The sequence below is a fragment of the Petaurus breviceps genome, unplaced genomic scaffold (assembly GCF_028583685.1).
Source record: "Petaurus breviceps papuanus isolate PSGF00001 unplaced genomic scaffold, PetGlider_PUasm1.0 208, whole genome shotgun sequence".
Lineage (NCBI taxonomy): Eukaryota > Metazoa > Chordata > Mammalia > Diprotodontia > Petauridae > Petaurus > Petaurus breviceps.
Genome location: NW_027185852.1, coordinates 25,529,562 through 25,555,258, shown reverse-complemented (window position 1 = coordinate 25,555,258; position 25,697 = coordinate 25,529,562). Strand labels below are relative to the sequence as shown.

The 25,697-nt window shown below is 43.7% G+C and overlaps 1 protein-coding gene and 1 non-coding gene across 4 annotated transcripts in view; both read right to left on the bottom strand.

The window, feature by feature from the left end:
• LOC138165359 (FAS-associated factor 1) overlaps positions 1–25,697 on the bottom strand; it is a 419,204-nt gene that overhangs the window by 61,479 nt on the left and 332,028 nt on the right. For all 3 annotated transcript variants that reach the window (XM_069093610.1, XM_069093612.1, XM_069093611.1), the window contains exons 14-15: positions 15,086–15,222; positions 12,258–12,346 (exon numbers count right to left, since the gene is read on the bottom strand). In XM_069093610.1, coding sequence (XP_068949711.1) covers positions 12,258–12,346; positions 15,086–15,222 — 226 coding nt within the window. The remainder of the gene's footprint in view (positions 1–12,257; positions 12,347–15,085; positions 15,223–25,697) is intronic.
• Positions 21,565–21,682, bottom strand: LOC138165450 (U5 spliceosomal RNA). Its single transcript, XR_011169355.1, has one exon. It is a non-coding gene; the product is annotated as a U5 spliceosomal RNA (small nuclear RNA).

The window sequence follows — 25,697 nt, the reverse complement described above, 5'->3', positions numbered from 1 at the left end:
GCTGAAGAACTGAAAATGAAGACCTCCCCCTCCAGGAGATGAGCAGCCTCTGGCCGGGCTAGCCCAGGGGAGCCAAACCCGTTCCATTTACCTGGGGCTTAATCACAACCTGCCCCACAGCGTCTCTGGTCTGTGGATGCAACATCTACACTGTCACACAGATCTCAGCACCGCCACACCTTAGGAAACTGTTTTAAGTAGCTGCTGAGGCCAGAAGCATCTGCACCTGGTGTCCATGGCTCCAGCAGTGAGTGACCTTTGCTAGACACAGCTGAGCTGGTCTTTAGGGGACAAGGATGGACATAACTCCCTCCTCAAAAACTCCTTAGCACAATGGGACTAGACAGAATATAGACTCTGCTGCAAAGGCTTCAGGCCCCAGGGCTGCCTCTGTGCCAAGAGGAGATATCTGAAGAGGTCCAGAAAGTAGCGGAGTTCATCCTATGGACACATGTACATATTTCTTCTCTCTCCAAATAAGCAGGAAAGTCTTTGGGGGCAAGGGGCAGAGGGCATGGAACTAGGAGTCCAGTGTACATTGTAGGCACTTCCTAAATGGTTGTTGCTACTGCTGCAGGTGGTACAATGGCGATGTCCAAATGAAGGTGTCCAAACGAAGGCCTCTTCATCACCACTTGTCAGGAATGTTGTAGAACAAAACTATTCCAGCGAGGATTTGACCGATTTGAGTTGGACTAGCAGGCCTCTGAGGTTCCTGCCAGCTTAGAGCTGAAGGGGCTGCCATACTGGGCAGTCACTGCCCCATCACTGAAGTAATCAGCTAGAGATACTGCAAAGAAGAGGTCTGGGCACTGGGAAGACCTACATAACTGGGGGACAGGAAGTCAGACATAACATAAAGAATATTGTATTTGGGATCAGAGGACCTGGGTTCATATCTGGTCTCTTCTGTGTGGTCCTAAGCACAGCATTTAACCTCTCTGGGCCTCAGTTATTCCACCTACAAATGAAGGGGTTGGAGATGATCTCTCAGCCAATGTACTGGGCACTCTGCTGAGCACTGGATGATATTGAAGGCTCCAAATTCTATGATATTATGACCTTGGAGATTCTGGGCACCGAGGAAACAGAAAGGTGAATTCTCAAGAGGATAATTCCATTGTCTAGGAGTGGTTGCCTGTGCTGGAAGGTCTCTGTGGAGTGCGGAACTATCCAGCAGCTCCACCATGGACAGTTACTCCAGCTAACACCATCTCTTAGCTCCACTGTCCTTTGTATCTTCAGCAAGATTTCAATTATGAAAAATACCCCTTTTGTTTTTGCCACATTCATCCAAGTTCTCCATCTACCCAAAGGGGAAAGTCCTTCTTAAAGTACTGTTCACCAGGGAGGTTCTTCCTTTTTGTTATTTGCAGGAAGTATGCTTCTTATATTTAAGAAGAAAAAGAGAAAGGACAAAAAGAAGATTCCTTTGAAACACTGACCTTTTTAAACAAAGACGTATGGCTGGATATGGGAAGAAAAAGGTCCTTTCAGCTTCTCTTTGTGTGGTCTGGGATGACTTATTCTTGTTATTAAGAAAACAGTAACAGAATCCAGGCTCTAAGTCCTGTTTGCCATTGTAAGAGACCACAAGAACCTGCCTATGGCTACATCAAGACAAAAAACAATGGGGAAAGAAGAAAGAGAAGGGGAAAAAAGATGAGAGATCTGAAGAGGAGACAACAAAGGTTTAGAAACAAAGATACAGAGACTATGTAGGAGACTACGAAGGTGAGGGTTTCCTGATGTGGCAGTTGGGAAGAGGGCACTTTACATGCTGCCGGCCTAGAAGAGAGACCTGGTAAGTCTGATGGGTGTAATTCCTTTCCATTCAACAAAGAGTGATTCCATTCTGTCTGTGTGCAGTGAGGCAACCAGACAAGACATCCAAGCTCCTGAAGTTTAATAGGAGTGGAGAACTACTGACAATGGTCTGAGAAGCATAAACTAAGAGAAGCATAAACAAGAGCTTGGGGGTAGGATTCCAGGAAGGAACGTCATTAGTGATGGAGGACCAGGGGAGGTTCCTGAAGGGAGCAGCTGGGTTTTGAACTTGCTGAGTAACATTTATTAGTCTAAATTCACCAGGTGATGAGGGGGGAAGGATGCTTTAGTCATAAGGACAGCAAGAGCAAAGCAACATAGGGAAGTGAGTGGAGACCATGTTTCTGAGACGATGAGACCTGCAGATCTCCTATTTACACAAGGAAGTCCCCAAATGATCATAACTCAGAGGAGGATGTTCCCACCCTTACAATCTTGGATGGGGCCTGAGAGGCTACCTGATGACTGCTAAAGCTGAAGACAGATCTGCTTTAAAACAAACTGCACTTGCTGGATGGCTGCAAGTGAGGCAAAGCATACTGCCTTCTCAGGTAAACCAGGCTACTTTGGGACAGCTTGAATTACTAGGTGGTTGCCCACTGCATTGAGCACAAATCAGAATTTCTGCAGCTTTTTCCCCACTGTTCCAAGGTCTCCCCTCTTGGAAAGTCCAATCCCTGATTCCCTTGCTGGCTGTATTCAAGTACTTGAAGAGCTGTTATTTCCCCCTGGAGCCTTCCCTTCTCCAGACTGAACATGCCTAGTTCCTTCAACCCATCCTTCTGAGGCCCTTCCTCATCCTGGTCAACCTCCTTGGGACAGTCACCAATATTCTGCATAAAATGTGGTACCCAGGAAAATACACCAAGGGTGGCTTAATCTGGCAGAGTTTAGTGTATACTTATACAGGTATGTGCCATCTCCCCCAACAGAATCAAAGCTCCTGGGGCAGAGACTTTCAATTTTGTTTTTGTATCTCCTGAATATAGCACAGTGCTTGGCCCTTAGTAAGTAGATACTACTCCCCCCCCCCCCCCCAAGTTCTCACCATAATGCCCGCCTTCCTGCAGCTGCTAATCCATGCCATTGACTCATACTGAGTTTACTGCAGCCCAGCAAAACCCCGAGATCTCTTGGAGAAGCTGCTCTGCAGCCACCCCCCCCCCCGACTTTTAAACTGAAAAATTTGTTCTTTGGACCCCAAGTGTAAGACTTTACCTTCATCTCTTTAATCTCATCTTAGATTGATCCAATATTCTAACCTTTTTTTTTTTTTTAAAGCAATTGGGGTTAAGTAACTTGCTCAAGGTTACACGGCCAGTTATTATTTCTGGGTGTGGTGCTGAGTATCTGAGCCCAGATTTGATCCAGGTCATCCCGACACTGGAGCCGGTGCTCTTACTCGCTGAGCCACCTGGCCGCCCCTAAGCAATTGGGGTTAAGTAACTTGCTCAAGGTTACACGGCCAGGTGTTTCTGGGTGGGTGCTAAGTGTCTGAGCCCGGGATTCGATCTCCAGGTGTTCTCAACACTGGAGCCGGTGCTCTTACTCGCTGTGCTACCTGGCCACCCCTATTCTAACCTTTTAAAATAAGTCAGGATAGAGACTTTGTCACCCACCACCTTCATGGGAGAGTTGTCTCTGCCAAAGTCCTCGGTGCTGCCAAATGGTCCGGCACCAGAAATGGACACAGTTTTAGCAATGGCATTAAAGAGGGTAAGAAGCATTACCAAGTGCTTTGCTGATCTACCTTATGGACCACTGAGACTTCTCTTCTGTAGGTGTTTTCTCCCCCTCAATAGGAGCTTTAATGGAATGGAAGCTACCTGAGAGCAGGGGCTGACTTGTTTTCCTGCTCGAATCCTCAGAGCTTAACAGAGCACCTTGTATACAGCCAGCACTTCATAAATGCATTTACAAAGTTCAATGACTGAGTGTGGTGGCTGTCTTTCCCAGTTTTAAGCCACCTACTGATCTGATTAACATGTTGTCTCACCATGTATCCAAGGACCTGTGACTGCACTGACAGAGGGAGGCTCCTAGATAAGAAGCTCCCCCTTCCAAGGCAGTGGCCCCAACTCTACAATGCTGAATCTTAGTGACCTGAAGCCTAGAGGGGCAATGCAACTGGGCACCAAGTGACCAAGGTGGCCCTCTAGCCCAGGTCCTCCTGCCTCGAGGGCTTCTCAGTCACTCTGGCAAGTCTTACACTTATAATCAGGGATAACAATGTTAATTTAAACTAAATGAAACTAACCACAGATAAGATAGGAGGAGGCACTCCACAGGAAACTTCCTTCTAAGGTGATGTAGAAGCAGAAACGTCTCTTATTCAGACACTTTTGGTCTGACCAGTCAATCAGTTCAGAATCTTCTTAGCTTCTCACCTACACATCTTTTGTATAAAGCAACATGACAGGTGCTTCGATAAAATCTAGATAAACTATAATATGCCTGTGCTCAACCAGATTAGAAAATTTGTCCAGAAAAAGAAAAGAAGGTTGACCTGGCATGACCTGTTCTTGCTGAAGCCAGACTGGCTCCTTGGGATCATAATTACTTTTGACACTATTCTTTTAATAATATGTTTAAGAATTTTTCAGGAGTCAAAATCAAGCTCACTGGCCAATTATTTATGGATTCCATGTTCTTGCCTTTTTAAAGCTGGGACACATCCTCCACTGTTGCAGTAATTCTTCCTTTCTCCATGGTCTTTTATAATCATGTGGTTTTAGAAGTTTTGGTTTTTAATATGACTATGTTGATTATTTTCCTAATGTTGAACCTTCCTTGACTCTCTGACGTAAGTCCCATTTGATCATAAAGAATGATTTCTTGGATAAAACAGTTAGTTTGATAGCATTTTATTGACAATTTTTGAGTTGATGTTCATCAGTCGATCATGAATGATACTAGCTTAAAGTTTTCTTCCTATATTTTATCTTTATTTGCTTCAGGCATTAGGGCTATATTTGTCTCATAAAAGGATTTTGGGTATTTACTTTCTCAATTTTTGGAAATAAATTGTGAAGTATGGGCACTAACTATTCTTAAAAACTTTTATTAAAGAATTTTCCTGTGAATTCACCAGGACCAGGAATCGTTTCCCCCTCACTCCCTTCCCCAGCTACCCCCATAGTTTCTTTACAGCTAGCTTGATTCTGTTTTCTGAGATTGGGTTATTTAAGATCTTTATCTGATGGATAGGTCTTCTGATAGCTTGGGTGTTTTATATTTTGAAGGCACTGCTCTATTTCTTGTGTAGATCACTGACAAAGGCTCAAGCAATCATATCTACCAGTTGTCTTAGCATCCTACCTGGGGGACCCCCCTTTCTGCTCTTTTTGATCCAAAGGTCATTTATTCTCCTTGGCAAAGAACACAGAAGAAAACAGAAGTGGATCTATTCTGTCCATTACTGTTTTGAATTTCCTCTAAAACCCTCCCTACCAAGTAGTCCCTGAGCCTTTGCTTGAAAGACCTTCAGTCAGGAAACACGGTTTTGATTGCTAGTTCCAACACTTATTAGCTGTGCAAACCTAGGCAAATCCATTAAGTTTTCTGAGTTTCAGTGTCCTCATCTCTACAATGGGGATAATACCTTCTTATCTATCTCCCAGGACTGTTACAGAGAAAAGAGGCAGCCAGTCAACCAGCATTTATCAAGTTTGTCTTGTGTGCCAGGCATTGTGGCAAGCACTGAGCTATGGTGGTGATGAGGACACCTCCCACTGGAGCCAGACCAGTCCATTTAGGCTGAGCCTGGCTGGAAAGTTGTCCTACATAAAGCCTAAATCTGAAATAATAAAGCCTCCCTACCCCTCCCATTCTTTGCTCTTAGTTCTGCCCTCTAGGAACAGACAAGACAGCAGAAGGAGAGGAATCACTAGCAAAGGGGATGAGAATACCATCTAGGCCTTTATCCAAAGCATGGAGATAAAGTGTTAAACCTGGGGCCCAGCCCAGGCCCCGAGGGAACCACCCTCTGGCCATGGAGACACTGAACCATTAACAAATATTCTGGGGATCCAATGTGTTCTGGGTTCCTCTGACTATCTTACTATTTAACCACTCCTCCCCACAAGAAGGGCATGAGACACTTTAATCTAGCAGACAACTTCTCCCAGATTCCCCTTCTCTACAGTCCAGTGGTCATCTTATTACCAAAGGAAATGAGGTGAGTCTGGTACAACAGTTTCTGAGGAAGCCATGCCAGCTCTCGGTAATGATTCTTCCCCTTCTGGATGTTTAGTAAATGTGTGTCTAACAATCCTTTCTAGAATGTTACTAGGAACTGAAGTTCATATCCCCAGCCTATGGACTATAAACTCCGTTCTCTTCTCTTTTGTGAAAACTGGGTCCATGCCCTTCTCCAGTGCTGTGGGAGTGCTTCCTGTTTTGGACAACCTTTCCAACATTGCTTATGGTAGCTCAGCAAACATGCAGGCCAGTTCTTTCAAGACTGGAGGATTTAGTTCATCAGGACCAAGGAACCTGGGTTCATCAAGAGCAGCTGGGTTGAATACTTTGTTTGCACGGCTACTCCTGCCTTGCACAACAGTTATTTGTGCACACTTCTTAACTCCTCTGCTGGCCCACAAACTCTGTGAGGGCAGGTACCATATCTTCTTCACATAGCACTAAGCACAGGGTCCTCCCATATGGCAAACATTGCAGACATCTGCTGCATGACTGAATGGTAATATACTGTGGTGGCCTGAAGTGAGAGGACTTGGGTTTGAATATTGTCTCTGACAGTGACATAGTTAATTGACCATGGATAAATCACTTGACTTCTCGGTCCCAGTTGTCTTGTTTGTAAAACAGAGATGATAATATTTGTTCTATTTACCTTATAAAGCTGTTACAGAGAAAATGTTTTGTATGATATAATAATCCAATGTTCAAAGGAGTCTATGATAGCAGAGATTGGGAGCTCCTTCCAACAATGTTGCTCACTGTCTGAACAAGTGCTTGTTCATCCTGTAGGACTCTCCTCCACATCCTCCCCCAAAAGCATCCACACAGGGCCCACCAATATGCTGAAGGCCTTCCTTATTTATTTCCAACCTCACAAGGGCACCAGTTACCCCTTGCTTCTGCCACATGACCATACCATCTTCTTCGTCCTACAATTTTCCAATGACATCCCTGACTTCTGTCTTCAGAGGACCTCATGGTCTCTTGGGTTGTTGATGTGCTGCAGTTTGCTCATGTCACCTTTCCACTGTCCTCTGTGTGAAGCTTATCTTTAAGGAATCAGTGATATTCTAGGTCTTGCTGCCATATTGCTATATTAGTAAGACATCTGTATTGAAAAGACAGACTGATGTAGTTATGAGACACTTGAAGTCAGGAACAATGCTTTGCAATTTCCCTGAGAGCAGTCCAGCCCACTCTTCTTCCTTCTTAACCCTGGGTCTTGCTCACTGTCCACCTGTACTGTCTGTCTCAGATGGACACATATCAGTACAAGCTCTATAGAGTATCCATCTAGATGCCAATGTTTGGTGAGGCCAAACTCCTCTGGGTAATCTTGGCTCTCTTCCAGGAAGTCTGTGATGTCTCTTGGCTGGATGAAATCAATGTGATGTCATCTATAAATAGGATGTGCTAGAAAATATCAGCATCCACATGGAATCCTTCCTCCACCCAGACTCTATGCTGGACCTCCTCTGTCACAATGGTAACAAATACACTGGATGGGCATAGACCTTCCTCTTGTATGTCAATTCTGATGCTTATTATCAGAGATTGCTGAAGAGTGTTCAGTGGTACCACACAATATGCAGTAACACATAAGTGTGAATTATCATCCTATTGATAACAACAAAAATAAACCTTAGAGAGGAGATCAAAGTCATGGGAGAGCAGAATGAGGGGAAGATCACTGCTGTTGTTCTGGTACTGAATTACACTGAGGATGCATTCAGCAAGCATTTATTAAGCACTTACCATGTGCCAGCCACTGCACTAAATGCTGTGAGGATGCAAAGAAAGGCCAGCAAGGTAAAACACAAAACCCAAACAGAAAACCCAACTGTCCCTGGCCTCAAGGAGCTCACATTCTAATGCAGGACAAGACAAGTAAAGAACTGGATATGTACAGAGTAGATGGGAAGTAATCTGAGAGGGGCTAGGTCTGCTTGCATAGAAGGGACGAGGAAGGCATTCCCTAGGAGACAGGACTGGGGCTGAGCCTTGAAAGAAGATGGGAAGATAAGAGCTGAGGAGGGAGAACGTTGCGGGCATGAAGGATAGCAAGTCAACAAGGCAAGGCAACTGGCACTTATTAAGGACTTCTTATGTTTAGGGACACAAATATAAACAAAAAGAGAACTCGTATTCCAATGGGGGAAGATAAAACACAAGAGGGTGCTTTCTGGAGTGATGTGGTGGGGATGGACAAACAGGGTCCAAGGGCCAGGCAAGGGATGGAGATGGCAGAAGGAGCATTATATGATAGCACAGAGGCCAGTGCCACTGGATCCCAGAGTACACGAAGGGGGTGAAGACTAAGAAGCCCGAAAAGGTCACAAAGGGCCAGTTTATGGAGTCTAAATGTTAAATCTAGGACTTTCGATTGGATCTTGGAGGTGAGGGGGAGCTACTGGAGTAGGAGGGTGACATGACAGAACTAAGCTTCAGAAAAATCCCTTTGGTCTCTGAGCAGAGGTTGTATTCGAGCCAGGAGAGATATGAGACCAGGATAACAGGAGATCATTGAAATAGCCCAGGCATGAGGAGATGAAGTAGTGCCTGTGTGAGTGGAAGTAAGGGGACACAGGTGAGACTGTAAAAAAGGTAAAAACAAAAAGAGTTGGCAACAGACTGGAAGTTTGGAAGAGGTAAGGGATTGAAGGGCATGATAATGAGTTGAGCTTATGTCCTAAAGCTCTAATTCAACTATCAAAAGCAATTATTTTAATCCACCAGCACAATAGTCCACAGAATATTCAAATTTAAAAAAAGGACAGCAACTTGCCCCAGGACCACTTGTATCTGAGCCCACTGAAATGGAAGGGGAGGATGAGACAACAGTGGAAGAAGACAGCCTTCAAGAGCTGGTGGGAATTCCTGGAGTCCTCCAGTGTGGCACCCTCACTTCTGGAGGGGGGATCACTTACCCCACATCAGATTCCAGGGTGGCCCCAGAAAATGACCTTTGACCCCAGTGGGGGATCTTTCTCCTCAGCCCTGTCACTCTCCTACCAAGCAGCCTGAAGAAGCCTTTGGGCAGAGCTGAAGGGAGCCCCGGAGTAAGACCCTTGCATGGGTCCTCCTCACTGCTGAGTGCATGGGGGCACTGGTTTTGACATGATGCCCTGGATTAAGTTAATTTTAAAGAAACTGGGCCCCCACGCAGTCTCCTCTTCCTGATTGTAACTGAATCACAAACTTATTAGAATTTCATTTTTAAAAATTATATAGGGAAATTCACAACTGTCAATGGTAGTATTTCTTTCTTGTCTGGTATTCAGCTGATACTTGAGCTTTAAGATCTAGAGAATATTCTTGCTTAGCACAGTGGAACACATAGTAGGTGCTTAATAAATGTTTACTGACTGACTAATATACAAAATAGTTCTCCAAACTTAAGAGCTTCTTCTAGGCCCTTCACTTGTGACCTGCACAATAACTTTCCAGAAGACACTTTCAAAGCAAACAGAAATCCTAACATCTTGAAGCCAAAATGCAATCAAAAATTCAATTATATTGGGCCTTGGATTTTTCCCATAACCCTCATATTAAAATTTGTGCTCAGCATTAAAGGAATTAGAGTCAATTTCTTTACCAATGAGTTCTGGGGAACACAAATTACGAAGAAAGAGTGAACTGGGAAATCCCCATGCAAATAATGTGCATTCATATTCTCATACAACATAATCAGTAAATCTGGCACTAACGAGACACCCAATCGCCGTGGCTGAGGAGCGAGCTTTGTGCATTACTGTCAATCAATGTCTCTAGACCAGGATAAAGGTAATCTGGGAAGGCAACACACCTATTATTACAAATTCCTGACTAAGAACAGCGCTTCATTACTTTAAAATGTCACTGTCAGTTGACAGAGTAACAGATAAACATCTTTCTACTGTGTGGCTGTGCTCCATCCCTGCATGACGGAGACACTGACTTGTTTGTGGCAAACTTCAGTAACTTCGCAGAGAGGAAGCCTGCGCCATCTGCACAGCTCTCCACAGCTCTTGGCACTGTCTGTCTGAACTCCTTCACTCAGACTCCTGGCCAGGAGGCACAAAGGACCTTGTGGGGCTCATGTTCCCCCATGGCCAAGTGAAGATCATAACACTGGCACTCCCGACCTCACAGTGGTTCCAGCAGGAGAGTGAACTGCACAGCAGGGCTACAAGTGCCACACAAGAGTGATGGTGTTCTTACTTTTCCATTTAATGTTCTTAGGAAGTGGGTGGCACAAGAGATTGAGTCCTATACTTAGGGTTAGGAAAATCTGGGTTCAAATATGGCCTCAGACACTTTCTTAGCTGTGTGACCCCGGGCAAACCAGCTTCAGTTTCTTCATTTGTTAAATGCAGATCATAACAGTACCACCTTCCCTCCTCACCTGCAGGGAGGTTCAAATGAGATCATATTTGTAAAGCACTTGGGACGTACCTGACATATAGCCGGTGCTTAATAAATTCTTGTTTCCTTTCTCCCTCCCTCCCTTCCCTCTCTTCCTTTTTTCCATAAACTGCCATAATCCACATTCAACTGGATTCACCAAGAATCACAACCTGAGAGGTCATGCCTTGAAGGCAGGAAGGCCACTACCACATCTCAGCCATGTGACCCTGTCCAATCACAGAACTTTTCTGGAGTGCAGGTAACTAAGACTGCCAAGTAGGTGAAGACCTGCACTGGCAGAGAAGTTTTCTCACTTGGGAGTGCCCTCTCCCGATGAAATCATGGGTCTCATTTCCCTCCTTGCCCCTTTCCTGGGGGGGCCTCCCTGGTGTTAGGCTTGCAGAGCCTAACAACTGGGAAGGACCTCCAAGGTCACTGTATCCAGATCTGTCTATGAGACAGTCATCAAACATGAGAAGCCCTCTGTGCTGGGAGTCTCTTCCCTCCACGGTAATTCATTTGACTGTGGGATGATTCCGGTGTGAATAGCAGAGAACTGCCCCCTTGTGACTTCCTGGTTCTACCCCTGCGGCCAAGAAGCATGAGGCAAATTCCTTTTCCCAACCATAAGCCAGGAGGGATCTGAAGTTGGGCATCATGCCCCATCTAAGTCTTTTCTTCTCCAGACTTAATATTCGGCCTTCCTACTTCCAAGGCAATTTTATTTTTATTTTTATTTTTTAAGCAATCAGGGTTAAGTAACTTGCTCAAGGTTACATGGCCAGTTATTTCTGGGTGTGGTGCTAAGTTTCTGAGCCCGGATTTGATCCCCAGGTCATCCTGACACTGGGGCCCGTGCTGTAACTCGCTGAGCCACCTGGCCGCCCCTAAGCAATTGGGGTTAAGTAACTTGTTCAAGGTTACGCGGCCAGGTGTTTCTGGGTGGGTGCTAAGTGTCTGAGCCCGGATTCGATCCCCAGGTCATCCCGACACTAGAGCTGGTGCTCTTACTCACTGTGCTACCTGGCCGCCCCCCAAGGCAATTTTAAAGGTAATGTTGCAATTTCTTATGACCTTCTGTAAAATATCAGTAATGCACCCAGTTGTGAACTCTTAACAAGGAAGCACTGTGAGGTGGGAAGGCCACAGGGCTGGAAGTCAGCATACCTGGTTCCAGGCCTGGCTTCATTATTCACATGCTATGTAATTACGGTTAAGTAAACCTTTATTAACCTGAGTTTCTTGATCTATGAACTGGGAGTTCTACCACTGCATTTCTTGGTGCTTCTCAGTGCAATTGTGATGATAAAATGAGACCTTGGATATGAATGTCCTTTTAGTAAGGTACTAATGTGAGCTGAGCTGTTATTAATATTGTAAATAATAACCCTGATAACAAAATGCTCTAACTAGAGTAAATTTTCAATCCTGTCCCTTCAGGGAACTCTATGTTATTGAGAACATTTGAACATTGCTGGAAGACAGATGGCCTTAGAATTCAGGAGATCTACTGATTCATTCAACAAACACTTATCAAGTGCCTATACCCAGACATGTTAGAGGGTTTCAAAAATGTGTTCAGACCTAAAACATGCTGATCACAACATCCTACTTTTGCAAAAGGAAAGAAAGGCTTGGGAAACAAACACATGATGAAATCAGCAGTGTGCTGGAAAAGGATCTAGAAGCTCTCAGGGTCACTCTCTCCACAACCAGCCAAAGAGACAAGCTTCACTAAGACCCCCACTCTTGCCAGTATTGACAGAGGATGGGGGGTGGCAGGGAAGGGAGGGAGTCTGGCTGACCTGGGCACCTGTTGTCACTGATGTGACCTTTGACCTTACCTCATCCTTTATGTCTTCCTGCTGTTGGGCCATGAAGATCTCCACTGCAGCCATCAGCCTCATCATGAGTTCGTCCACTGTTGTGTTACCTAGCAACACCAGAAGATTGCCGAACTTCACATTATTAAAGTTATTAAAAAATGGAAAGCAATTCTTGAATTAATCAGGAAGGAATAACTAGTGTGGGGAAAAATTACAGATTAGAATGCTTAATATCTCATTAAAATATTTTAATTTGTCTTTTCATTGAGAAGTTTGACATGTTCAACTAGGAAGTGGTGATGGGCAACATCAGTAGCTGAAATTCAAGAATTTATACGTGATGGGCAGCAATATTCTGCCCATTAAAGTTCTATGAGAGATGTTTGACAATAAAGGACCAAAACTTTTTTTCCCCAAGCCATCAAGGCAGTTAGTACTTAAAGAAGCTATGAACACACTACCATTATTATGGACATGCTTATGTTTCTATGACTATTCTGGGCCCACAGAATATGGGGCAGAGGGAGGGGTGGTGGTGGTCTTAGAACCTGAAAGAGAGGGAAGAGACCTTACTTAGGCATTAGCCAATCCAATCTCCTCATTTGACAAGATCACTTCAAGGATCTGCCATTTTGTTGGTGGGACAACTCTGTCCATTGATGCAAACTGCAATCTACCCCAAACATCTGATCTTTTGGTGGAATGGATGAAAGGCTGGATCTGGAGCTAGGAAGATCTAAATTCAGAGCTTGCTTCTAACACTGACTTGCTCTGTGAACATGGCCAAATCACTTCCCTTCTCTTGGCCTTAGTTTCCTCCTTTGTAAAGTGAGGGGATTGGACTCAATAGTCTCTACCTAGGACCTTGGACCCTGCTGTCCAAAGAGGAAGTGTGAAAAGTGATATTAGAACCCAGGCTGTCCTGACTCCAAGTTCAGTACGCTCTATACCTGGCAAGCCTGTCTGTCCACCTCCACAGAAAAGAAAATGGTGCTACAGAGAAGGAAAATTCATTCCCAAAGCCAGTGGTGGGGCCCAGTTCACCAGGGTCCAAACCCAGTGAGTGGTCCATGTTACAAATTCTGCTCAAGTAGCAACAGCCTGCAAAGGGATGATTAAAAAAAAAAAAGGCAAAAATAAACAAAAAACTTTGTGGCTTATTTCTTTATGGACAATGGGAAGCACTGCTCCATTTATGGCTAAGAAATACAGTGAGATCTGCTGATAAAGACTGATGTTTGTCAGCTACTGGATCATACTGGTTTGAGATCTGTCCCAAGCCCAGAGAGCCACAAGATCCTATCAGAGCTGAGAGTATCTAGCCCAACAAATCAAGGCCTACCCTCAAAAGGCTGGCAACTTGCTCATAGCTATACATCTAGTAGAGCTGGAATTAGGCCCTTGATCCTCTGATGAATAACAATAATAAAAATTGCTGAAACGAATACTGTTTTGTGAAACTGTATTAGGTTTTGAAAGTCTGCAAGATGCTTTCCTGCTCAACATGTCCAAAGCAGAACTCATGATCTCTCTGCTCAAGCTCTCCCCTCTTCCAAATATGACTTACTGTGGAGGCTGCCATCATCCTTCCAGTCACCTAAGCCCATAATCTCGGTGATTTCCCCGACTCCTCATTCTCACTCACCCCACACATCAAATCTGCTGCCAGATCTTGTCATTTCCACCTTCTCGTCTTGGCTACATTCCCTTCTCTTCAGTCATATAGCCACCAGTCTGACTCAGACCCTCAGCACTTCTTGACCAGACTGATTTCGCTTGCCTCAGTTCTCTCCAGTCCAATTCATCTGCTCAGCTCCCAAAAGGGATTCTGCTAAAGAACACATCTGACTCTGCCACTCCCCTACTACTATGATACCTCCTTAGTACCGTGCCTCCCTCTTACATCCAGAAGCAAATATGAGTTCTCTTGTTTCTCATGTAAAGCCCTTCACAACCTGGCCCTTTTCTACCTTTCAAGTCTTCTTACAACTTTCAGAATAGGTAGCATCAGACTTGAGAGAAACCCACATCAACTGATTTTAATTCCAAGACTTTTCTCCAGATTGCCAACTCACTGAGGGCAGGCACAGGGTCTGCTGCTACCTTTCTATGCTCAAGCCTAGGGCCTGTAGAGATCCTCTCTGCAGCTGATAGCACCGTTAGTCTCCCTCTGCTGAACACCCTCCTCTCTGGATTTTTGTGTCGTCTTGCCACCTGAGTCATCATCCTACCTGTCTGGCTACTCTACTCAAGTCTCTTTTGCAGGCTCATCATACATATTAAGCCTCATAGGATTTTATCTTCTCCCTAATAATACAAGTTAATTTAGGGAGGAAGGAAATTGGCATCTTGGAGCACCAAGAAAGACTTCAGGTAGAAAGTGGGGCTTGAGTTGAGTCTTGAAGCAAGACCTCGGTGGCCATGACCAGTCACAATAGAGATGTCCCACCCCTGACATTTAACAACTATATTAGCTGTATTTGCACCAGGGACTGTTGCTGGTCTTTCTGAAGAATCCTTACACAAAAACTCTGGCTTGGGGCTGAAAAGGATCTTTCTGATTAACTGGCTTGAACTTCTCATTTTACAGAGGAGTAAACTGAGGTCCAGTGACTTGTCCAGGGACAAACAAGTAGCTGCAGAGCTGAGAATTAAACCCAGATCCTCTGATTTTAAACCCTGCACTTTTTCCAGTGTCTCGTGATGCTTCCTTCTGTAAGGATATCTTGATCTTAAGAATTTGTAGCATGAAGGCAAAAAGAATACAAAAGCTCAGACTCCAGCACCAATGGCACTACGGTCTCAGGAACATGGACCTGCAATGGCAGATGGTGTGGAGGTCTTACCTTGTATGACATTTAACACTTCATTCGATGAGCGTTTTCCCATGATGATAAGGAAAAGCGGAAACTGATCTGTCTTTTGAGTTCGAATGGTCTGAGCCACCACGCTGCCAAAGTGTCTCGTGCACATTGTCAGAAACCTAAAGGAGACAAGAAACAGGAAGGCGACTCAGGGGACCTTCCACAGCACTGAGGTCATCTGAGCCATTCTATGGGAGACATATGGGCCTGAGGCCAGTGGCCTGACAGACAGGTTGCTAAAAATCTGAGCCCAGATCAACCCTGGCTGTACTGAAAAAGACAGAGAGATGGGTCACCTAGGTGCATCCCACACCGCTCAGCTCCTAGGCCTCTATTTGCCCCAGAATGGTGAGAATTTTTACTTTTCTTTTTTTAGTTAATTAGTGCAAAAAACCCAAAGGTTTCAAATGTTGATCATTGTTCTAAGCACTAGGGTTTGGCCCAGAAATTTCATGCTAACATGTCCTCCTCCTTGAAATTCGAGCACTCGGTGTCTGAAGGGTGTTTTCTCTGGAAGCAGTGGCCTTCTCACTTCATACTTAGTACTAGGATAAAAACAATAATTCTAAGCTTTTGACCAAAAAAAGCTCTGAGATATTAGCATAGTGAAGTCTAGCATTAGTATTCTTACCACGATCGGGAATAAATGAAAAAACTGATAAAGCTTCTCTCCTCCATTAGAGGACTGTTTGAAATTAGCATTTCTTTCAAGAGAAAAGGGTAGCTTATGATATGTTTTCAGATCTGATGGTAAAAAGTAAATGTCATAATAATAATGAATTATGAAAGACCAAATGCAAATACAGAATGCTTTAATAAGATCCAATTTAATAAAGTCTGTAAAAATAATGGACTTTTAATAACACGGGTCACAAAAGGCAAAACAGTGGAAATTCTGAGGGCTGGCCACTGGTATCGGCTTATTAATTCTTAATTATGTTCATGAAAGGCAACTTAAATCGTGTGTTTTCTTATGCCTTATGATAATATTTTAGGTAACAACTCCTCTGAAATGTATGTTCTGGCTGATGAGCAAAGTCCTGTCATCACATGAGCTAGATGGTAAATCTATTTAGAAAGACAAACGGCATTAAAATGCCATGTGCTCAGATTCACTGGAGACCCAAATTCACAACAGAATTGGCCCCTTTAATTCTTAAAGCCAATATATTTCTTGCTGGGAATCTGTTCCTCATTCTAGAAGTTTGGTCTGAATTTCCCTCAAGGCCTATAGTGACAGAAGTCCCCCTCTGGCAGAAGGACGACCACTGAGGCTGGTAGCAATACCTCTAGCATGGGATACTGCCACTGTCAGCTTTCCCAATGGAAGCTCATCTTCATGGTCTTTGGTCTATTTAGTAGTGAAAATTACTATTCATTTGTAGTTTTATAATGTGCTTTTCTATTAAAAATTTTGTGAGACCAGGAGAATAAGGATCATTATTCCCACTGAGGCTCAGAAAGCCTGTGACCTTCCCAGGGTCACACAGCAGTATGTGCTGGGCACTGGAACCTAGGTTTTTCCTGATATAGAGGTCTCATGGTCTTTTATTCCAGGCCCTCACAAAAACTGTTCACTCCTCTCTAATGCATTTGAGTATGTAGTATTTGTCTGTATCATACTCCTCTACTTAAGACTTTGGAACTCTTTGAAGGGAGGATCTAGGTATTACCTAAACTTTGTATCTCCCCAATGCTTTCCATGCAGCAGGCAGGTAATTAATACCTTATTTAATTGACCTGTTCACAGAATCAGAATTTTAGGGACCTCAGGGGCCATCGAGCCTAGGCTGTACCTTCTCCTTTCTACCATGTCCCATCAAGTTTTCATCTAGCTTCACTGAGAGGATGTCTAGTGATGGGGAACTCGGTAATCTTTAGCAGTCCATTCTACTTTTCATTGGCTTGAAGCATTAATTAATTTTCCCTACAGCAAGTGACCAAAATCCTTCTACTTGGTGCCTTCTGGGGTCAAGAAGAACAAGGTTAAATCTGCTTCCATGGCACAACCCATTAGATACAGTTCTCTAGTCCTCACTCCTGATTTTCCAAGATAAGTAAAAGTCCCCAGTTCTTTCAATTGTGGAATAGCACTACAGGAAGCATCTGAAAGTCAGGCCTCAACGCAATCTCTAACTCTTAACCCACAATTCCACTGATGGTATCCAGATATTTCAGGGGATCCATGAGAAGTATCAGAGCTATTCTAGGTTAAGCCCTGCTCCAGGGATAGAAGCTTTCTAGACCAAATTTCCCTTGATGGTGTCATATGGCTTGTAAGGCTAGAAGATTGTAGTCTGTTTTTTTCTCCTTCCTCCCTCCAACTAAAATATCTGAAGCCTGCCTTAAACCTGATCTGAACATTTTGTGAATTTTGAAATGAAAAATATCAAAGACAGCTGGAAGGCCATTTTGTAGGACCAGGAGAAAATGAGAACATGCTGCTTTCACGCCAGTGGACAGAGCATATCTCACACTGTCTCTGGTCAGCATCCACTGCACAAGGGATGGGATATCCTGACTGAACAGGATGCCAGTGATGATGGCGATGATGACAAAAAGCGAGACTGGCTTGGTGCTTTCAGAAATCAATGTGAAATGTTCAACTTTCCAAATCAGCCTAGTTTTACAATTTATTTTATTACATCCATTCAATCTACAAATAGTAAGCATTGGCTGTGCTCAGAATTACCATTCTAGAAGGAGGATAGAGAGATAACTATGAGGTAGGGTGGGCCATGCTCAGAGCAGCAGAGAGACCCCAAGCCAAATGCTGCTGGAAGTTGTAGGTGGGGGGAACTGGGAGAGTGGAGGCAGTCAGCAACAGAGGAAGGCTTCCTGGTAGAGGTGGCATCTGAGTTTAATTTTCAAGGTTGCAGAAATAAAAAAGGTGACAAGGGGAATGTCAAGTTATGATGGGCTATATAAATCTTTCTTTGCCACCCTTATCACAAATTTTGAGTGGTTATTTTCCCTCAAGGAAAAAGGAGAATGACTCTTTGCTACCAGTCCAGCTTCCACTGTGCTGTGATGGACAAAGCCATAATCTCTAGACATGACATCATTATAGGGAAAAGGAAACCAGAATTACATTGTACTATTTTCAATTTAAAGCACAAAGGAGAACCAGAAGTAAGGGCATTATTGATATTTTGACTGCATTTGATTCAAGCCTAGAATGTCCCATTCCCCAAGTGAAGAAGGTAAATCAGTTCATCTATTTAATTTGTGTACACGGCATAACTGAGGGCATATTTAACTGGAAAAGGAGATGGACAAGGGGGCATGGAAAGACAGGGAGGTAACAACATGTAAGACTGTCAGATTACTGTTTGGTTATGAGATATGAGCTACTCCAGGAACTTCAGGACAGCTGGACAGGTGGATCCTCTATGGAGGGTTTAAGAAAGGACATGGATGAGGAGGGGGGAGGATGTACAGTTATGGAAGCACTTTCCTCTGGACTGTGGAGGGAGGGAAGTAATGCAAGCAGTTGTATCTCCACTGGAAAAGATGAGGTGAGAGAGGTTCAGTTAAGTCACTTGCCCAGGGTCATATACTTCCATTCTAGGAAGGGAAGAAGTATAATGTGGGATAATACCTGTGACCTAGGGTCAAAAGCCTTAATTCAATGCTCTATCTCCTCCTAACTAGGGCCATCACATGTTTGCCACTTATCAGCAGTGCAATCCTTAGCACAGAACTTAAATTCTCTGCTTTGGTTTTCTTCTCCATAAAAATGGAAGCAGTAACTAATACTTGTTGTTTATAGCCAAAAGAGCTTCAGAAATGCAAGCTTAATACTCCCTGAATGAATGAAACATTTCTTTTTTTTTCTGCATAAAGTTCCTCACATTTCTTTTTCCAAAAATGTTTAAAACATTTTAATTTAATGTTTTGAGTTCCAAATTCTGCCTCTTCCTCTCTCTGCCCTGTCCTCTGTCCCTGAGACAATAAGCAATCACATATAGGTTATACACATGCAATTATGTAAAACATTTCCACATTAGTCATTTTACACAAAAAGATTCAAATAAAAGAAAAAAAGAAAGTGAAAAATAGCATGCTTCAGTCTGTATTCAATCAATATCAGTTCTTTCTCTGGAGGTGAATAGCATGCTTCATCATCAGTCCTTTGGGATTGTCCTGGATCATTGTATTGCTGAGAATAGCTAAGTCATTCACAGTTCTTCATCCAATAATATTACTATTACTGTGTACAATGTTCTCCTGATTCTGTTCACTTCACTATGTATCAGTTGATGTAAGTCTTTCCAGGTTTTTCTGAAATCATCCTGCTTGCCATTTCTTACAGCACAAAAATATTATGTTACAACCATAAATCACAGCTTGTTTAGCCTTTCCGCAACTGATGGGCATCCCTCTGATTTCCAATTCTTAGGCACCACAGAAAGAGTTGCTATACATATTTTTGTACAAATAAGTCCTTTTCCCTTTTTTTGGATGTCTTCAGGACACAGACTTAGCAGTGCTATTGATGTATCAAAGGGTATGCAGTTTTATGGCCCTTTGGGCATGGTTCCCAATTGTTCTACAGAATGACTGCATCAGTTCACAACTCCACCAACAATGCATTAGTGTCTCAGTTTTTCCACATCCCCTCCAACATCCACCATTTTCCTGTTTTGCCATGTTTAGTCACTCTGATAGGGTGAGGTGGTATCACAGAGTTGTTTTGATTTGCATTCTCTAATCAATAGTAATTTAGACCATTTTAAAATATGACTATAGATAGCTTTGAGTTCTTTGTCTGAAAGGGCCTGTTCATATCCTTTGATCATTTATCAATTGGGAAAAGACTTATATTTTTATAAATTTGACTCAGTTCTCTATATATTTGAGAAATGAGGCCTTTATCAGAGATACTTGCTGCAAATTTTTTCTCCAGCTTTCTGCTTTCCTTCTAATCTTGGTTGCATTGGTTTTGTTTGTGCAAAAACTGTTAAATTTTATATAATCAAAATTACCTATTTTACATTTCGTAATGCTCTCTATATCTTCTTTGGTCCTAAATTCTTCCCTTATCTATAAATCTGACAGATAAACTATTCCATGCTCTCTGAATTTGCTTATAGTATCACTCTTTATATGTAAATCGAAACATTTTTTGGGGGGAGGGCAATTGGGGTTAAGTAACTTGCCCAAGGTTACACAGCTAGTTTTTTGTATGGGTGTTGTGTCTGAGCCCGGAACCGAACTCGGATCCTCCTGACTCCGGGGCGGCAATTTACTCAGTGTGCCACCTAGCCGCCCAGAAACATTTCTTAACAAAGTTCAATTGTAGGGCAGGCAGAACAGCTGAGAAAGTCTAAGGGCACAGAGGGGCAAGGGCAAGGTTCCAGGCCCCTTTCATGGCACCAGCAGGTTAGAGGATGGTGCCAGGACCTGTAGGGCATTGAGGCAGAGCAGACTGCAATTCCGATCTCATATAAGACCTATGAGCAGTCAACCAACTTGGAGAGGGCAAAAGGGGAAGGGCAGCCCTGCCTGGGACAGGTCACTGGAAAAACTAAGGGATGTAAGATTAGATCAGGAAGTAAGACTTGAGAGGGCACTAAGAATGCAGCAAAATTTTCCATTAAGTAAAGGCCTAGAGGTGGAAATGGAGAGGAGATTAATTACACTAAATAGCAGGGTGGCTACAAGGTCCTTTCCAAGTTTAAGTTTGAGAGAATGTCACCCTGTTTTTGAATGATTAAGTGAACTGAATCAAACCATCAGTGAAAAACATTTATTGTGGCAGCTACATGGTACAGTGGATAAAGCACCAGACCTGGAGTCAAGAGGACCTGAGTTCAAATCCGGCCTCAGACACTTAATAGCTGTGTGATCCTGGGTAATTCACTTAACCCCCGACTACCTCAATTTTTTTTTTTTTTACCTAAATACTTCCTATCTACCAGACACTGCTAGGACCTGGGTATACAAATATGAAAGGGAGACAGTGCCTACCCTCAAGAAGTTTATTTCCAACTGGAGGGATAAATGTGCTCCCAGGAGAGTGGATACAGGATATATTAAAAATAAATATACAATGATTTTTTTGTGGGGGTGTGACAGTAGGCAGTAATAAATGGGGAGAATCAAGAGGAGGTGGTCCTAGTTAAAGGTTCTAAGAGACAGTGGTCAAGAGGAAAAGCACTTCAGGTAGGTATGAAGGACAATCTTTGCAAAGGTGTCGTGTATGAAGGGAAGAATTGTTAAGGGTTTAAAATGCCAAAGACATAAGTTTGTATTTAATTCTAAAGAGAGTGAGGAGTCACTGTAGCTTCTTCTTCTCCTTCTTTTTTGTCTTTTTGGTGGGGGGAAGGCAGGGCAATTGGGGCTAAGTGACTTGCCCAAGGTTACATAGCTAGTAAGTGTTAAGTGTCTGATGTTGCATTTGAACTCAGGTCCTCCTGACTCCAGGGCTGGTATTCTATTCACTTTGTCACCTGGTTGCCCCCTCTCATAAATGAGGCCTCAAAAAATTAGTTTAAAACTCTTAATTGTTCCTCTCTACAGAAATATTTAGTAAAAGGCGAAAGAGTTATACAATCTAAAGAGAAACCACAGTATATAATCTTTTTTTTTTTTGGAGGGGGAAAGGCAGGGCAATTGGGGTTAAGTGACTTGCCCAAGGTCACACAGCTAGTAAGTGTGTCAAGTGTCTGAGGCTGGATTTGAATTCAGGTCCTCCTGACTCTAGGGCTGGTGCTCTATTCAATGCACCACCTAGTTAGCCCACCTGGCTGCCTGTCACTGTAGCTTCTTGGACAGGGAATACAATGGTCAGATAGGAACTTTAGGAATATTAACTTGGAGATTTGTGGAAGATCTATTAGGAAAGCAGAAATAAGAAAAGGGGAGATCAGCCAGGAGGCTGTGGTAACCCAGGTAAGAAGTTATGAGGACCTGAGTACAGAAGAAGTGGATAGATGGAAAGATTTTGAGGAGAATGTAACTTGGTAATTGGTTGGAAATGGGGAATAAGGAAGAAGAGGAAGGGCTTATGATTCCTAGGTAAATGAGACCAGATGAGGAGGAGGAGGATGGTGTTCTCAAGAGAAGTCAGGAGAAGAGGTGGGTTTATAGGAAAAGAGAATGAATTCTGTTTAAGACATGTTGAGTTTGTGATGCCTTTGGGACATCCTGGTAGAGAAGTCTAGCAAGCAAAGAGAGAGAGGGAGAGAAAGGGAGGGAGGAAGAGGGGGAGAGAGAGAGAGAGAGAGAGAGGGAGAGAGGGGAGATCAGAGCTGAATATACAGATTTTATAGTTAGCATAGAGCTAAGAGTTGAATCCAAGGGAACTGAGGAGATCCCCATGGGAGAATATAGAGAGAAAAAAGAGAGACCAGGACATAGCCCAGGACAAATCACTCACATATAAGTGACTGATGGCCCCTGAAAAGCAGACCAAGAAGAAGCAGTCCTAAAGATTTTCCTACAGGCAGAGATCCACAACAGAGCTGTGTCACAAAACGCCAAGGAGACAGTAGCTACATTATCCCTCTACTCTGCCTGGAATGTACTCCTTCCCTCCTTAATCTCTGTGTCAAAAAGCCCCCTCCATCCTTTCAAATACAACTCAGGCATTGTTTTCTATATGAGTGGAGTAAAACTCAAGTAGAAAAAACAGAAGCCCATACACTAGACATAAGGGCCTCTGTGGGTTACATATTGACTTGGCTTTAAAATGTGATGTTTATTTTGCAGGATATTTCCCTGCATTTTTCTTTCTTTCACTAACCATTTCCCAATCGCATTTTCCCATGGTTTGGGCACACTTGGGAATGTTGTGGGTGGCACTGGCCCACAAGCTGTGCGTCTGACACGTCTGTTCTACGGAAAGCTTTTCCTGATCCCCCACCTCCCCAGCAACTTCTAACATCCTCCCACCCAAGCTTCTTATATTGATCCACTTTATATTGATGCTGCTGCATGTTTACATGTGTACTTGTCTCTCCCATTAGAAATTGTTTCTTTGTGCTGACGCGTAATAGGAGCTTAATAACTGCTTTCTGATTGGTTGAATGACAAGGTAGTCAGCTATGTCAAAAGCTGCAGAGGTTAGGAGGATGATGTCTGAGAAAAAGTAATTTAGATTAAGCAACAAAGAGATCATGGGTGAGCATGGAGAGAAGAAATTCTGTTTAGTGGTAGGAGGAGAAGTCAGATTGCAAGAGGTAGAAAACTGAGTGGGAGGTGAGAAAGTGTTGGCAAAGAGTGCAGAGTTTTTCCTAGACTTTGGTTGTGAATGGAAGAAGAGACACAGGATAAGAGTTTGAGGGGATGGCAGGGCCAAATGAGGGTTTTGTAAAGGATGAAGGAGATCTGGGCATGTCTGAAGGCATCAGGGAAGGAGCAGTCAATGGATTAGGTAGAAGATAGAGGGGATATTTGAAGGGACTGTCTTCCTGGGGATCAAAGGAACAAGCAGGGGGGCTGGCAGGCATCAAAAAGGAGAAGTGCCACCTCATCCTCTTGAGAATAGCAGAGGGAATGAAGAGGTGAATAATGCTTAGGTGATCTGCAGTGTGGGACTGGGAAGGGAATTCAAGGTCCCCACTGAGGGAAGGGAAGAAGTAGTAAAGAAGGTGGCTTAAGGAGAGAAAAGGTTGGGGGCGGCTAGGTGGCACAGTGAATAGAGCACTGGCCCTGGAGTCAGGAGGACTTGGGTTTGGATTTGGCCTCAGACACTTAACACACACACACACAAACTAACCATGTGACATTGGGCAAGTCACTTAACCCCAATTGCCCTCCAAAAAGCAAAAAAAAATTTAAAAAAAGGAGAGAAAAGGTTAAGAGTAGCTGAGCCAGAACATCCATCACAGACAAGTGATGAACTTGGCATGTGGCAGCTCATGCTCAGGTAAGGCTGAAACACAGCACTCTGTGGTGGACCTGGGCAGCACAGTGGCATGACCTTGTCCAGCAGCATGAGCAGCAGGAGGGAAGGCAGATAATGATGGAAATTCAGGGCTAGGATTTGGGAAGGGATGATCCGTGAAAAGGCAAGGGAGCGAGTGATTCCAGGATTTAGGGTAGTCAAGCCCAACTGAATGCCAAAGGAAGACACATGGGAGCCCGCAGACTTGAATCCTGGTCTGGCAGAGAGATGGGATACAACCACCAGGTCCTGAGCTGACAAGGCTGTTCCTTAAGAGATGTCGGCAACCATGCTAAGTTTTCTCATCAAAGGCTAGTCTTGACAACTGTATCTGATTCAAAGATGTTCTTCCTGAGCAGCAGTAATCAGATTAACAGGAAAAACCACTCTTTCTGCTCCAATGTTCCCACTGAAACACAGTGACCTTTTCCACCAAGCAGTTACGGTTTTATCCCAAATCACACAATGTAGACATTTGGGAAGCTCCTTTAAATGGGCTATGGGAAATCATCTCCAAGCAGGTATTTTTAGAAGGTTAATTTTCTATTTTAAAGCAAGTGACTGCAGTATCATCAACAGTTTAGCAATTATCCATATACAGACATGCTTGTTTGAAATCGAAAGAGACAATCACCTTTCCTCCTTTGCCCCTTTTTCTCCTCTCAGGGTTATTATGAAGCTATTCAGAAGTGCCCCCCCCCCCGCCCCGGAACAATGCTGTGCAGTAATTTTGACGGGCTGACAAAGAGCTGTGAACAATTACAGAGCCCATTTGGAAACCCTACACTAATAAAGTCATTAGATGCCGCCCTTGCCATGGTCCTTCTAAAGGCTTCTGAAGTTACAAGAACACCCGGCATTGTTTGTAGGGACAATTGCTGCTGGCAGAAACAAGCCTTGAGTTAAACCGGGCTGCAAATTGATCTTGACATTCTGTTAAGGCCGCCACTGAAATCAAAAGCAGAGGAGAGCAGGAGAAAATGAGTAGGTAGGATGTAATCATGGAACAGGAGGGGTTCCTCCTCACCTTCTCTCCTCCTCCTCCGCAAGACAAACCAGGGGAGAAAATGACAAACTTGCCTGTGGTTTAGAACTTGGATTTTTCAGAGCATTAATCTGACTCAGCCCAGGATGGTTAGGCTGCCAGGTGAGATTTTTCCTTGGAAAGTACAGGAAGGAAAATGTGGAAAAAGAAAGGAGATAGAAAGGAGAGGGAGGGAAAGAGAGAGAGAGGAGAGAGAGAGAGAGAGGAGAGAGAGAGAGAGAGAGAGAGCTCGAGAGAGAGAGAGACAGAGAGATCCAGTGATCCGATCTTCGAGAGAGAGAGAGAGAGAGAGAGAGAGAGAGAGAGAGATGAGGGGAGAAAATATTAGAGGCAAATTCTTTCCACAGCTGGTGGGGAGGATTCCAGAAAAACTTAGTACTCCATGTATGCAAAGGACAGCTTGTCTAGTGGGATGATAAGCAGGAGGTGATGTAATCTACTAGAAGAACACTGAATTTCACTCTAAGAGATCTGGCTTCATTTCCTGGTTGTGGGATCACAGGCAAACCTCCTCTCTGAACCTGTTTTCCCCTCTGTATCAATACTCGGGTCACTGTTGTGGGGAGTTTTAAATCTAGAGGTAGATGCAGTGCCTGTCAGGCTCCACCTGATCCAAAGTTCCCATTTTATGGATGAGAAAAAAGAAGCCTCAAAGA